Source organism: Ranitomeya variabilis, chromosome 2 (genome assembly GCF_051348905.1).
Source record: "Ranitomeya variabilis isolate aRanVar5 chromosome 2, aRanVar5.hap1, whole genome shotgun sequence".
Classification (NCBI taxonomy): Eukaryota; Metazoa; Chordata; class Amphibia; order Anura; family Dendrobatidae; genus Ranitomeya; species Ranitomeya variabilis.
The window spans coordinates 715,503,396-715,519,671 of NC_135233.1; the positions used below are offsets into that span (position 1 = coordinate 715,503,396).

At 45.1% G+C, this 16,276-nt stretch overlaps 1 protein-coding gene across 1 annotated transcript in view; it reads right to left on the reverse strand.

Moving 5' to 3' along the window:
• Positions 1-15,875, reverse strand: part of FRK (fyn related Src family tyrosine kinase) — a 177,524-nt gene extending 161,649 nt beyond the window's left edge. The window contains exon 1 of the mRNA XM_077289498.1: positions 15,171-15,875. Within this exon, the coding sequence (XP_077145613.1) occupies positions 15,171-15,574 (404 nt within the window). The 5' untranslated portion in view covers positions 15,575-15,875. The remainder of the gene's footprint in view (positions 1-15,170) is intronic.
• Positions 15,876-16,276: the final 401 nt, after the last annotated feature.

A 16,276-nucleotide genomic window follows, 5' to 3' on the forward strand; every position in this document is an offset into this window, starting at 1 on the left:
TAGGTAGGAGCAATATAGACATACCGTGCCAGTGTAGGCCTGTGGGGCCAGGCAACAACAAGGTGATGGAAGCAATCCGCCAAGATCTATAGTGGGACGCAAAATCAGAGGGAGACGAGGATGATGCTAGGTAAGAAATGGTAGTGGTGGGTGAGTAGAGGTCTATGTATATTACTTACGTGGAGGATGAACCCTATGTAGCACTAGTAGAGAACGTGATATACGCTGTAGGATAAACCAATAGGAGGGGTTTTTTATGTACACTGTGCCCACACAGCAAATCCAGTGGTATATAAATGTCTGTTGGTAATAGTACCTTAGTAATGGTGTCAAAAAGCCAAAGATGATAGTATCTCAGGTGGGCTGTAGTACCTAATAAGCTAGGAGGGCAAATGAGAATAAAGGTGAGTACCAGTGCAATGGGTGGCGGTGTAGCGGTGATTCCGCCCTACATCAGAGTGAGCACCTTACCAGAAGTAATGCCGATGGAAGGGCATTGTCTTCAGACGCGGTATCCGCCGCTTGTCTGAGGAGGGAGAGGTCCCTGCAGCGATTTATAGCAGGCGGAATTGGAGCCGGGAGTGAGAAGGGCGGGACCGCTGTAACCGGAAGTGACGTAGCGGCTTGGAGCGCAAACCGGAAGAAGATGGCAGTTTGCATGGTAAAGCGGTGTGCGTTCCACCGTATGTTAATAGCAACTAGAGGGGTGGAGGGGGAGGAGTGTATGACTAAGCTGCACAGTGCAGGCCGGGCTATAGTGCCATAAGAGGACAACTTGTAAATGAATAGGGTCCAGTGGGAGGGGCCGCACTGGAAAATGTGGCATTTGTATGGAACAATACAAATGCCACATTTTCCAGTGCGGCCCCTCCCACTGGACCCTATTCATTTACAAGTTGTCCTCTTATGGCACTATAGCCCGGCCTGCACTGTGCAGCTTAGTCATACACTCCTCCCCCTCCACCCCTCTAGTTGCTATTAACATACGGTGGAACGCACACCGCTTTACCATGCAAACCGCCATCTTCTTCCGGTTTGCGCTCCAAGCCGCTACGTCACTTCCGGTTACAGCGGTCCCGCCCTTCTCACTCCCGGCTCCAATTCCGCCTGCTATAAATCGCTGCAGGGACCTCTCCCTCCTCAGACAAGCGGCGGATACCGCGTCTGAAGGAAGCACTCTTCTCCCTTCCATCGGCATTACTTCTGGTAAGGTGCTCACTCTGATGTAGGGCGGAATCACCGCTACACCGCCACCCATTGCACTGGTACTCACCTTTATTCTCATTTGCCCTCCTAGCTTATTAGGTACTACAGCCCACCTGAGATACTATCATCTTTGGCTTTTTGACACCATTACTAAGGTACTATTACCAACAGACATTTATATACCACTGGATTTGCTGTGTGGGCACAGTGTACATAAAAAAACCCCTCCTATTGGTTTATCCTACAGCGTATATCACGTTCTCTACTAGTGCTACATAGGGTTCATCCTCCACGTAAGTAATATACATAGACCTCTGCTCACCCACCACTACCATTTCTTACCTAGCATCATCCTCGTCTCCCTCTGATTTTGCGTCCCACTATAGATCTTGGCGGATTGCTTCCATCACCTTGTTGTTGCCTGGCCCCACAGGCCTACACTGGCACGGTATGTCTATATTGCTCCTACCTATCATAGTTCAACATTCCTCAGCACCATCTCTAAATTAGCACTGAGCCTGGCTATTTGTTATCTTCCACTGCATGCTCATTGCTCCCTGTATTGCTGTGTATTTTTTGACCTTCGCTCCAAGTGAACCTTGTATGTGTATATGTTATGTTTTTGGTATTTGTTTTATTGTACATACTTTATTTGTATTTTTGTACTGGTTGTACTATCTTATTTTGTTCTTTATAATATTGTAGTGACTGATGAAAGTCCATGATAGGACTGAAACGTTTCGAGTGCTACAAAATAAAACGTCATTTAACGTTCACTGAAGTTGAGTGCTAGACTTTCTTTTGACTATATAAACGGTTTAGGAACCTAGTCTATGCACCACAGAGTGACTGTGCACACGGTGTTTTCACATACATTACAAGTTCATAGACACCAAACATGTCTAGGTTCTTTTTTATTTAAGTGGTAAAAGAAATTTCAACGTCTGTTAAAATAAAAAATTGAGCCATTTTCCGATACCCGTAGCATCTCCACTTTTCTTGATCTCGGGTTGGGTGAGGGCTTATTTTTTGCGTGCCGAGCTGACTTTTTAATGATACCATTTTTGTGCAGATACGATCTTTTCGTCGCCCATTTCTGCATTTTAATGCAAAGCTGTGGCGAACAAAAAACCCTTAATTCTGGAGTTTTTACTTTTTTTCTCGTTATACAGTTTAGCGATCAGGTTAATTTTTTTTTATATTGATAGATTGAGCGATTCTTAATGTGGTGATGCCAAATATGTATATGTTTGTTTTTTTATTGTTTTATTTTGAATGGGGCCAAAGTGGGGTGATTTGAACTTTTATATTTTTTTTAGTATTTGTAAAAACATTTTTTTTTACTTTTGGCATGCTTCAATAGTCTTCATGGGAGACTAGAAGCTGCTATAACCCGATCGGCTCTGCTACATACAGGCGATGATCAGATCGCCTGTATGTAGCAGAATTGCTGACTTGCTATGAGCGCCGACCACCGGGCGGCGCTCATAGCAATCTGGCAGTGACAACTATAGAGGTCTGTAGGAGGTCTCTTGTTGTCATGCCAAATCATTGGTGACCTGCGGTCACGTGACGGAGGTCACCGATGGGCAGGATTTCCGACACTTTTGCCAGAAGCTCGCGTTAAATGCCGCTGTCAGAGTTTTACAGCAGCATTTAACTAGTTAACAGCCGTGGGTGGATCTCGATTCCACCCTAGGCTGTTAGAGGCACATGTCATCTGTTCAAAACAGCTGGCATATGCTGGAAAAGATGTGGACTCAGTGACAGAGCCCACATCAAAGCGAGGGAGTCCGATATCTGAGTACATTTAATCCTGATGTTGGAAAAGGGTTAACTATGCTGCATACTGATATAGTTAACTTGATTTGTAAATCCCAGAATACATCTCTACTTTCTTTAGTTTATCAACATTACCAAGAGAGTTTGTTGATTCCCAAATTGATTCCTAGCTAGGGATTTCCTTACAGTAATTTATTTTTTGACCAGTGAAGTAAAAATGGAGAGTAGTTATGAGCGAGTATGCTCAGATAAGGTGTTACCCGAGTATGCTTGAGAGCTAATAGAGTATATTCGGCATGCTCAAATAATATGTTTAAGTCACCGTTGCTGCATGTCTTGCAGCTGTTCGACAGACACAACACATGCAGGGATTGCCTAACAAACAGCAGCGAGACATGCAGCAGCGGGGACTCGAACATAGTATTAGACCATGCCGAAGATACTCTATTACCACTTCAGCATGCTCGCTCATCACTAATGGAGAGCTATGGCAAATATGCGATGAGTTTGGCATATGAGTTTGTAGTGTGTGCCAGATTTGTTAACATGTTTTAGATACTTTTTGTGACTCACTAGACAACATTCGAACGTATCTAGAAGATGGGGTGTGGGTAAATCGAGCGCTAAAGTATGCCCAAATTATTAATGACTGCAGAACAATGTTGGCATGCAATAGTGCTATAAATAAGCCAGCCATGGGGTGGAGAAAAGAAAAGTATCTATCATGCCTATCAGGATGCATCACATCGATTAGGCAGCGGGAATCATTATGACAGATTTGCAGCGTCTTCTGCCAGGTCTAGTTTTCAGCTGTTTAAATTAAAGACACAAATAATTATTCTGCCTTAGCGCACTTTAATGGGTTACTTGAAGTATTATTAATATATGAATGGAAAGATTATGAAGTCATGGGAGCAAATCTCCCATTTATCGTTCAAATTTATCATGCAGCATAAAGATATATTAGGATAAAATATTATAACTGCAGCTCTCTTTAGATGTTTTATATCACTGTAAAAAATTCATCACATATAAAGCTCTTATGTGTATATTTTTATTACATGTAGTAAACAGATTAATTTAGGACCAGGATAGCCAAACAGTTTATGCAAATTATAAGAGCACTATAAAGATTATGCAGGCAATAATCTGACTTCCGGGTGCAACACAAGTTTAGTTTAACTGCAATAGAATTGCAGAGACTGCAAAGCTAGAAATAGACAGATGTACCTAGATATATTACTACAGAGAACAAAAATAACAGGCCATTGTGTTTTCATAATGTAAATATATAAATAAAAAAGACAATCTAATATTAAGATTTGGTTTAAATAAAACCTTCCATCCTGTTCCACCCCATAATCATTTTTAACTGTGGTGTAACACTGTGACGGTGTTAGGTAGGGGAGGGGGGCCTCACACTGTCCCTGGAACCCTACCTATTCCTGTCCCTGGGGTACTCTTGATGGTAGAGAGGCCCAAGTCTCCAACCTCACTATGCTTCTGTTAATCCCTGGTCTGTCCCCTCCCTCACACCATGGAGACTGGGACACAAATGTAATGTGAACAAGCCACACAAGACAAAAGAGGGATAACAGAATCACACAAAAGCATCAACCAACAATAGGAAGGAGACTAGGAACAGGGAGGAATAAACTAAACGGGAAACAGGGACCAGGAGAAAAACAAATAAGTTCAACAGAACACCTCTACAACAACTTCTCTCCAAAACACTTAGCTTAAGCACACAGCACAGGAAGAAGAATCTCCAATAGCAACAACAAACTCCACTCAGCACAGCGTCTCCTAAGAGCAAGGAAGCAGAGATTTTACTGGCAAGGTGGAGAGGGTCTGACCAAGTTTTATAGGAAAGTTAACAACCAGATCAGAAGCAGCTGAAATGGAGCTGCATGTTTCTGACCAGCATAGAAAGGGTCATTAACTTCTTCAGCATCAAAGGAAACCAAATTCACTTAATATGGGATTCAAACACACAGGCTAAATGTAAGATCTGCGACTCACAATATGCAGTGATCTTATACCACATTAAAATGCTGCTGAGACATGACCGGCATGGTGGGTAACGGAGAGCAACCAGCACCTGACTGGACACGTTTCAAGCAACAAGTGTGCCCTTAGTCCTCAGGACTGAGGACTAAGGGCACACTTGTTGCTCGAAACGCGTCCAGTCAGGTGCTGGTTGCTCTCCGTTACCCACCATGCCGGTCATGTCTCAGCAGCATTTTAATGTGATCTAATAAAGTTTCTACATTTTATCCCTGGAGCTGGATCCACATCTTTTTTTACACATCAACCAGTGTTGTGGCAGCAGCACTTTGTTTCTGTGCTCGGACTGATACTTACCACATCGCACAGATGAACTAAGGGTGAGCGAAATAAACATTTTTTTTTTCTGTGTTTATGATCTTATACCCCCATATATCCCAGGTTGGCGTGACACACTCATGACATGTGGTCCATGATGGTGTGTGACAAGTCTTCCTCTAGGGTGCAGGATATGCTGTATTTTTTTAAGGGTAGGGGTTGCGCTAAGAGGGCGATGATCCCACTAGGTTGCTCTTGTAATGCCCATAGACTTGGAATGAGTGGGAGTGTGACAAGTGTACATGTGCAAGAAAGTCCAAATATTTTCTCTCCTTGTCTCCAAATTTATGAAATGTTTCTGAAAAGTTTAATACAATGGGAAGACATACTGTGCAGTAAAAGGAGTTTATATTTAAGTGAATAGAAAAAAACCCTAATAATAACCACCTCATTCTACATATGTTTAGGATATAGTTTATGTAAGCCAGTAAGGATAGTGCCCATGTTGCCCATACAGGCATCGCAAGAACAAGACATGATTGACTGCCCACAAGACATGTTGTCCCATGCAGTCATGTAGGAGAATCACCTCAGAGCAGAACCACAGTGGAAAAGAGAACAATGAAGAATATCTATGACTCAACAAAGGTTGGAAACTATATATTTTAGAATATATGGAAAGCTTACTATGGCGCAGTAGTAGCAGCTCTTTCGTGGAGAAATTAAGGTGCTTGGTCTAACTTTAAAGGGAACCTGTCACGAGAAATAATGCTGTTAAACTGCATATATGCAGTCAGGGCCGTATTTGCCTAGGGCGGCGGGATGCGGGGGGGGGCGGCACCTGAGGTGTGTGTGTTTGTTTTTTTTACAAGTCCGGTTCGGCCGGGGTCACCTTAAACATCTGCCCGCCGCTGCCCCCTTGCCCCCTTGAAGACATCATGATACGGTATGATTGATTCATACTTACCTCACCTGCTCCAGCGATGCCTGGTCTGCTCTCAGTGACTGCACGCCCTCGCCTCGTCCTGTGTGAGCGGTCACATGGTACCGCTCATTAATATTCATGAATATGCATGCATATTCATGAACTTAATGAGCGGTACCACCTGACCGCGGCGCTCACACAGGACGAGGGTGCTGCGCCGCCGCCGGGAGTCGGGACAGAGGTGAAGCCGGGATTCCGTTCTTCTGCGCGGTGTGAGGTGAGTATGATATGATGACAGCCAGGGAGGACGGGGGGAGCCGGGGAGGATGAAGCAGGACCATGGATGGAGAGCGGCGGGGCAGCCGATGAGCCACGCATTGGGGGGGATGGGAGATGAGTCTGACTGAGCCACCCCTGCATACAGGGAGGGAGGGGGAGATGAGCCACGCATAGGGGGGGATGGGAGATGAGCCAGAGCCACCCATGCATACAGGGAGGGAGGGGGAGATGAGCCACGCATGGGGGGGATGGGAGATGAGCCAGAGCCACCCATGCATACAGGGAGGGAGGGGGAGATGAGCCACGCATACAGCCAGGGAGGGGGAGATGAGCCACGCATACAGGGGGGGTGGGAGATAAGCCTGAGCCACCCATGCATACAGGGAGGAAGGGGGAAATGAGCCACGCATGGGGGGGATGGGAGATGAGCCTAAGCCACCCATGCATACAGGGAGGGAGGGGGAGATGGGCCATGCATACAGCCAGGGAGGGGGAGAAGAGCCACGCATACAGCCAGGGAGGGGGAGATGAGCCACGCATACAGCCTACAGGGGGGATGGGAGATGACGAGCCTGAGCCACCCATGCATACAGGGAGGGGGAGATGAGCCACGCATACAGGGGGGGTGGGAGATGAGCCTGAGCCACCCATGCATACAGGGAGGGAGGGTGAGATGAGCCATGCATACAGCCAGGGAGGGGGAGATGAGCCATGCATACAGCCAGGGAGGTGGAGATGAGCCATGCATACAGCCTACAGGGGGGGATGGGAGATAACGAGCCTGAGCCACCCATGCATACAGGGAGGGGGAGATGAGCCACACATACAGGGGGGGTGGGAGATGAGCCTGAGCCACCCATGCATACAGGGAGGGAGGGGGAGTTGAGCCACGCATACAGGGGTGGGATGGGAGATGAGCCTGAGCCACCCATGCATACAGGGAGGGAGGGGGAGATGAGCCACGCATACAGGGGGGGATGGGAGATGAGCCTGAGCCACCCTTGCATACAGGGAGGGGGAGATGAGCCTGAGCCACCCATGCATACAGGGAGGGGGAGATGAGCCACGCATACAAGGGGGGATGGGAGATGAGCCAGAGCCACACATGCATACAGGGAGGGAGGGGGAGATGAGCCACACATACAGGGGGGGATGGGAGGTGAGCCTGAGCCACCCATGCATACAGGGAGGGGGAGATGAGCCACGCATACAGGGGGGATGGGAGATGAGCCTGAGCCACCCATGCATACAAGGAGGGAGGGGGAGATGAGCCATGCATACAGCCAGGGAGGGGGAGATGAGCCATGCATACAGCCAGGGAGGTGGAGATGAGCCATGCATACAGCCTACAGGGGGGGATGGGAGATGACGAGCCTGAGCCACCCATGCATACAGGGAGGGGGAGATGAGCCACACATACAGGGGGGGTGGGAGATGAGCCTGAGCCACCCATGCATACAGGGAGGGAGGGGGAGTTGAGCCACGCATACAGGGGGGGGATGGGAGATGAGCCTGAGCCACCCATGCATACAGGGAGGGAGGGGGAGATGAGCCACGCATACAGGGGGGGGGATGGGAGATGAGCCTGAGCCACCCATGCATACAGGGAGGAGGAGATGAGCCTGAGCCACCCATGCATACAGGGAGGGGGAGATGAGCCACGCATACAAGGGGGGATGGGAGATGAGTCAGAGCCACCCATGCATACAGGGAGGGGGAGATGAGCCACGCATACAGGGGGGGATGGGAGGTGAGCCTGAGCCACCCATGCATACAGGGAGGGGGATATGAGCCATGCATACAGGGGGGATGGGAGATGAGCCTGAGCCACCCATGCATACAGGGAGGGAGGGGGAGATGAGCCACGCATAGGGTGGGGATGGGAGATGAGCCAGAGCCACCCATGCATACAGGGAGGGGGAGATGAGCCACGCATACAGGAGGGGGGGCATTATACAGTATGCATGGAGCATCATGTGTGGCCATTATAAAGTATGGAGCATCGTGTGTGGCCATTATACAGTATTGAGCATCATGTGTGGCAATTATACAGTATTGAGCATCATGTGTGGCAATTATACAGTATTGAGCATCGTGTGTGGCCATTATACAGTATTGAGCATCATGTGTGGCCATTATACAGTATGGAGCATCATGTGGGGCCATTATACAGTATTGAACATCATGTGGGGTCATTATACAGTATGGAGCATCGTGTGTGGCCATTATACAGTATTGAGCATCATGTGTGGCAATTATACAGTATTGAGCATCATGTGTGGCAATTATACAATATTGGGCATCATGTGTGGCCATTATACAGTATTGAGCATCATGTGTGGCAATTATACAGTATTGAGCATCATGTGTGGCAATTATACAGTATTGGGCATCATGTGTGGCCATTATACAGTATGGAGCATCATGTGTGGCAATTATACAGTATTGAGCATCATGTGTGGCCATTATACAGTATTGAGCATCATGTGTGGCCATTATACAGTATTGAACATCATGTGGGGTCATTATACAGTATTGATCATCATGTGTGGCCATTATACAGTATGGAGCACTGTGTGGCCATATTTTTTTGTTATAATTATTGTATATGAAACAGTGTGATCAGCAGTGCTAAATGGGTGTGGTTGGACTTGGATATGGGTGTGACTAGTTGTGAAATGGGTGTGGTCAGAGGCGTGGCCTAAAATTTGCCGCTGCACACTACGTGCACCGCAACCTTTATACCTCTTTCCCTTCTTCAAGAGTTGGAAAGTATGGTACCGCATTTGCCAGATCACAGCAAGTGCCGCAAATCCCATAGGGAATGAATGAAGCCAAACGCAGTGTTGCCGTAAGTGATCCGTTACGCGGCAGATGCAGAAAAAACTGCCCGATCTGCTGCAAAAGGCTATTTTCGCAACAGCGATTCATGCCAAAGTCACTGCCGATAGTGTCATACTCACCAATGGGGGAGGCAGCACTAAAAGTGCCTAGGGCAGCAGAAACTCTAAATACGGCCCTGTATGCAGTTAATCTGCAGGTTAACAGCATTATGATGCTGCCCGATGCCTGCATGCAGCTGAATGCAGAAGGGAGAAAATTATCTTTATTCTCCCCGCCGGCATTCAGTCATAGGTGCGGGGGGGGGGGGCGCCGATTCAGTCACCGCTCTGAGTATACATGGCAGCTGCTGTAACGGCATCTCCAGCCCAGACTGACAGCGGGCCACAATGTAGGCAATGCAAGGCCAATCCATGCATTTCAATCTAAGATTGGACCGATGATCACGTACGTCTGAAAAAAACCCTTAATCTAAGGCTAGGTTCACACGAACGTCTAAAAAAATTATCCTACTTAAAAAAAAAAAAAAACGGGTAATTTTCATCTCAATATTCATCCATTTTCCATCCAAGGGAAGTCCGTTTTTATAAATCAGCGGCTATTAAAATTTACAAGACCAAATACAGATTCCTATGTTAAAGATTTGCAATATATCCAGAGAAATTGTATACCATAGGGATGTTCCATATGGGATCCCTTTTTTTTTGCACAACCACAGACTTGAAAAGTAAAGTCTTATGAAACATACAGAAGAAATGTGTGCATACTGTGATTTTAATTTTCACGTGCAGATTCGTCTTAGAAAAAACTGAACATCTGAACAGCACAGTTGAATAATATTGATCTGAGTGTTGTGAGTTTTTTTCATGGCAGGCACTTGAGCCAAAAATACCATTGTGTGAACTTTGCCTGAGGCCTCTTTCACACGTCCAGATAATTCCGGTACCGGAGAAATCGGTACCGGAGTTATCCGTGTCCGTGTGCTCACGTGGCACATCAGTGTGGCACACGTGTGGCATCCGTGTGCCGCCTGAGGACCACACGGACCGTGCAGGAGAGACAGCGCTACAGTAAGCGCTGTATCCCCCCCGCTGTGGTGCTGAAGGCGGCATTCAACTCTTCTCCCCACAGGAGAGAAGAGATGAAAGATCAAGTTTTTTTCTTTTTTGTTAAAAATAAAGTTGCTGGGACCTCCCGCCTCCCATCCCCAGTGCGCCGCCCGGCCCCTTGCAGAAGAAATACTAACCCAGCTCCCGCGATGTCTCCTCTCTCCTCTCAGCGCTGGCCCCTTGTCCTGTGTGAGCGGTCACGTGGGACCGCTCATTACAGTGAGGAATATGCGCATATTCCTCACTGTAATGAGCGGTACCACGTGACCGCTCATACAGGACAGGCTGCCTGCTCTGAGAGGAGAGATCGCGGGAGCTGGGTTAGTATTTCTTCTGCAAGGGGCCGGGCGGCGCACTGGGGATGGGAGGCGGGAGGTCCCAGCAACTTTATTTTTAACAAAAAAGAAAAAAAAACTTGATCTTTCATCTCTTCTCTCCTGCAGGGAGAAGAGTTGAATGCCGCCTTCAGCACCACAGCGGGGGGACAGTGCTTACTGTAGCGCTGTCTCTCCTGCGGGCGGAATGTGCACACGGAGGAGAGTGCACACTGTTCTCCGTGTGCACGTGTGCAGGACGTATTGCTGTACGTGCTGCCGGAGAAACACGGACATGTCTCTGTGTTTTGCACATGGACACACGGTCCGTGAAAACACGGAGACATGTGCACAGACCCATTCATTTGAATGGGTCTACGTGTGTCAGTGTCTCCGGTACATGAGAAAACTGTCACTACACGTACCGGAGACACTGACGTGTGAAAGAGGCTTGAGCCAGATAAGACACCATATTCAAAAGTAGAGAATGACTGACCTCCAGGTTCTCTTCCAGGTGAAAATCCCAGTGCCAATGATTAAATTGATATGAACATTAACTGTTAATTTCTCATTAGGAGTATATAGGCTAGACTGTAGCTAAAACCCTCTCCGAAAAATCCCATTAGGAGAATACTTCATAGATATTACTAGTATACATTTTTTTACCTTTTGCTAAAAGCTTTTCTTCAAACATAAGTAAACTTGAATTGGACTTTGTGCTACCTGGAAAAAAGGGTTGGAAGATGGGGAAGGGTGGGACAAGGGGTTAAACCCAATAAACTAGTAAACCCGTTCAATAAAATGTATTTAATATGAAAAAATATATATGATATGAATTAGATATGCAGCACAACTTTCTAACAAGTTGAACTAATGTATTGAAGTTAAAAACAAGGTACTCCATGTACAAACAGTGGCAAATATTGGAGCGTATATAGGCTATGAGTTTTTTAATAGTTAAAGCCTGTGCCGCACCATACCTACATGGCACTGGGATGGCACCCATGTCACCTGCACCGGGACCAACTGTTATATAAGGGAGAGATTGCAGCTATGTGCCGTGTAACCCCTTAGATGACCATAGCATCTAAAAGAGGTTGACAGAGGGAAAATGCTGTCACTCCTCTGCCAGAAGCAGAGTCTAATAGGCTGCTGCTTGTTAGGACATGTGAGCGAATAAGTTGGTTATGCAAATCACACTTTGATCAGATTCTCTTGGATGAGGAGAAGATGGATAAATTCTCCATCTTCTCAATTGTGTCAGTCGGAAGAAATTAAACTGAATTCAGATGTCATCCGAGTGCAATCCGATGGTTTGCTTAAACTCACTGACGAGCATTTGATAAGTATCCTACCAGCCATTTTAATTTAATTATTTCTACTGGCTGGTATTATGCAATAATGCTTATAAATATAAATAGAGATTTATAGGCTTCCTTTATAAGAATATAGGCTGATGATAAGTCTCATACGGGGCTCAATGTTCTGTGACTCTCTATACATATAATATGGGAATTTAACAGTCTGAATAATAATTTATGAGGGACAATAGTGAGGAATCCCATTTGATTCATAATACTTTTCTACACTTTGAAATAACAGGAATCTAGTGGATCACAGCGGTAATAGTTACATTCAACTTTATAACTGTGATCCAATATACATTCCTAATGGGATGTATGCGAATTCCATTTTTTTTTAAATTAATATAGAAATAAAAGTGACATTTTAATTACACATCCTTTTTTTCTCTTTCCATATCTGTGTGCGATTAGATGTTTTGGAAGTTTTTGACGTTGTAGAAAAAATGCAGTGTCCTACAGTTCCAGCAAAGTGGATGGGATTTGTAAAAATCTCGTGCCCTATGTGCTTCACATTTATGCTGCATAAACTGATCCGTGGTGCATTTTTTATGCATCCGCAACATGTAAGCTTGCAGGTACGCGGACTTTTATGTACAGATTTTCCAATAGACGTGCATTAGATGCAGAAACTCCCCAGGTAAAGAGACGCACATGCGTTTTTAGTGCGTTCTACTGCAGAAACGCACTAAGAATGCTGCAATCCAGCTGAGCACCCACGTCTACATATAGGAGTGACTGTTTCTATTGAATGCTGCAATCAACACATGACTGTATCAATAAAGTTTTTTGAAAGCTAAATACCAGGAAGTATCAAAAACAAAACCTCTTTATTTAAAACTTGACATACAAAAAAGTTATAAAAGGGTCAAAAACAGGATAAAAATGCACTCATAAACACTATAAAAATATGCAAATAACCTAATATACCTACGGTAATTGGTGCAGAAATGCTGTAGAAAATCTGCAATATCAATAACGCACAACCCCATTAGATAACATTATAATTTTACAGTACAGGCCACTTAAAAAACAGCAATGCCAATTATGCGGGGTTTTCTTATAGCAACGCTTAAAAATTGCAAATTTATTTTTTACCTCAATCGAAAAAAAACCTCGCATAATTGGCATTGCTGTTTTTTAAGTGGCCTGTACTGTAAAATTATAATGTTATCTAAAGGAGTTGTGCACTAATTTGATAGCCTTCATATCCTGCATAGCAGAATTAGGGCTTATGCAGACATCCATGGATTTCGGTCCGAGCACAGACTGATACTGCACAGACCGGCCACGGGTCTCCTAACCCAAGCGTGGCAACCTCATAGAAATGTATGAAGCCGTCACGCTCGGCTTAGGAGAGCCACGACCAGCCTGTGCATTAGCAGTCTGTGCTCGGACCGATCGGCACGGACGCCTGAATGAGCCTTCTGTGTTCTTGGTTTCACAATGATATGTTTGAAAGTGCACATATGGCTAAGTTTTGTGCTCACAAGCGTGTTGTATGTTTAGATTTTTCAGTATTGCTGGTTTTGTGTTTTACATTAAGCGTATGTGCACATGTTGCGGATTTTGCTGCGGATCTGCAGCGGATTGGCAGCTGCGGAGTCGCAGCAGTTTTCCCTGAGTTTACAGCACCATGTAAACCTATGGAAAACAAAATCCGCAGTGCACATGCTGCGGAAACGTAGCATTGTTTATTCCGAAGCATGCCAATTCTTTGTGCGGATTCCGCAGCGGATTACACCTGCTCCATAATAGGAATCCGCAGGTGTAATTTCGGAGGTGGAATCCGCTCAAAATCCGCAAAAAAAATCGCGGTAAATCCACGGTAATTACGCAGGAAATCTGCAGTGCGGTTTACCTGCGGATTTACCAAAATCAGTTGGGAAAAATCCGTAGAGTAAGGCTACTTTCACACTAGCGTCGGTACAGGGCCGTCGCCATGCGTCGGCCCGACGTACTGATGCATACTGTGAAAAAAGCACAACGGGGGCAGCAGATGCAGTTTTTCAACGCATCCGCTGCCCCATTGTGATGTCCGGGGAAGAGGAGGCGGAGTTCCGGCCGCGCATGCGCGGTCGGAAGTGGCGGACACGACGCACAAAAAAGTTACATGGAACTTTTTTTATGTCGACGGTCCGCCAAACCACGACGGATGCGACGTGTGGCAATGCGTCGCTAATGCAACCCTATGGAGAAAAACCGCATCCTGCGGGCAACTTTGCAGGATGCGTTTTTTCTCCAAAACGACGCATTGCGACGTGCCTCGTACGACGCTAGTGTGAAAGCACCCTAATCTGCAGTGTGTGCACACACCCTAAATAGGAAGAGAAATCGCTTTCAATTTGCAACTTGTCAAAACTCAAAACGATCAGGAACATTTTACATACATTTGCTATGTGAATGTGAGTGTGTACATGAAAAGGATGATCCTGCTACTGTGATCCCAAATTAATTTTCTATATAAATTGATAACAATAAACAGTGAATTTTATGAAAGCAATGCATAAAAAGAGAAGAACTTTTGCTTTGATTAATTCATTAGAATCCTGCTTTTGTAACCTCACATATAGAAGGTTTTGTGCAATGAATGGAAACTGATATGATGTGAGCATTTAAAGAAGAGAGAATTATTTGGAGAAAAAATGAACTGCTCGCACCATATTTACTAAGATTGTCTCATTACTTTGCCAGCAGTTTGCCACTAGTCCACAGGTAAAGCCACAAATGTCACAGGTAAAGCCAGAATGTTAGTGATTAATATACTACCTGCTTTCCTATAATATCTACAGAATTAAGTGTTACATACTGCGAGTCATATAATCTCAGAGAAATAATAGTGCCTAGAAGCGTTCTGAAATAATGCCGCAGTTCAGATAGTTTGCTTTAATACGTGATATTATTTGCTTGTCCGGGGGGCAATAGAAACATATACTATGGCACATGACATGTCACTGTTCTTCATTGACCAAAATACCAATAGTTAAAATGAATAATTTTTCAATGAAGTAAGAAAATGTGGACTTACGGTTTGGATTCAATACTGGAGACTGGAGCGACATAGTTTGCTGGGACGTATCCTTCTGCCTTTCCTCGAGGTTTCAAGGCTCTAGCTTTCCACCAGCTCTCATGACTAGTATTTAAGATGTGCAAGTAGTCTCCGGCATAAAATGTCAGCTCCTCACTTGTGCGAGCCTCATAATCAAATAAAGCCACATAGGCGTCTTTTGCACTGCTGTCCTTTCTTGGATGGATAATTATATTTGGAGGTCCACCAAAGTGTACCGCATGATTCTCCACAGGGTTCTCCACATGTTTATTCACGAAAACAATGTCATTTACTTTGTAATTTTCTTTTCTAGCATTTTCCTTGCTTTCGGAGGCTCTACAGCAACAGCAACACCTACAATGTTTTCTGCAATAATTGCCCATATTCACAGTTGAAAAACAGCGCTGATTCCTTGTTGTTTTAGATAAGGTTCTTGCTCATCGTATAGGAGAATATGTACCCTGATCCAAACATCTGGTTTCTGTCAAATTGATATTTTCTATAGAAGTCCATTAAGTCCAAATAATCACAGCATCGAAGTCAATGGAAAGGGAAAAATCTCAACATCTAGTCGTTTCCAGCTACGAGGCATCCGAATCTGTCTGCATTTCTCACTGAATGAAAAGCACACCTTGTTGAAGGCTGTATCCAGGTAAACTGGTTTGTGGAATACCTCTTCACTTTACTTCCTGGTGAAGGAATGTTTTGTTTCTTTTTAGAAGCGCCGCCCAGTGTGCAAAGTTTACTCCCTGGTTCTAGGTCTAACCAGGAAGAGTACAGCAAAAAAATGTAACCTTTCCGATACCTGATGAGTAAGGTAGAAAGCATATTGCTATAGGCGCTTTTCCAGGAACTCAAGAAAGACAATTCAGAATACCTCTCCATGTAATTCATACAAATAAGCAGATGATTTCACTGTTGTAGTTACACTTACACTTATTATGAGAGTTTAGGAGAAAAGAGTGGATGGGCACTAGAAATGGGCAACTTGTATACAGGAGTTCTGTAAACCATGTCGTAAGGTCATTGTATGTTATAAAGGGGAAGAAAGAAATAGATAGATTGAAACAAAAATACAAATAGGA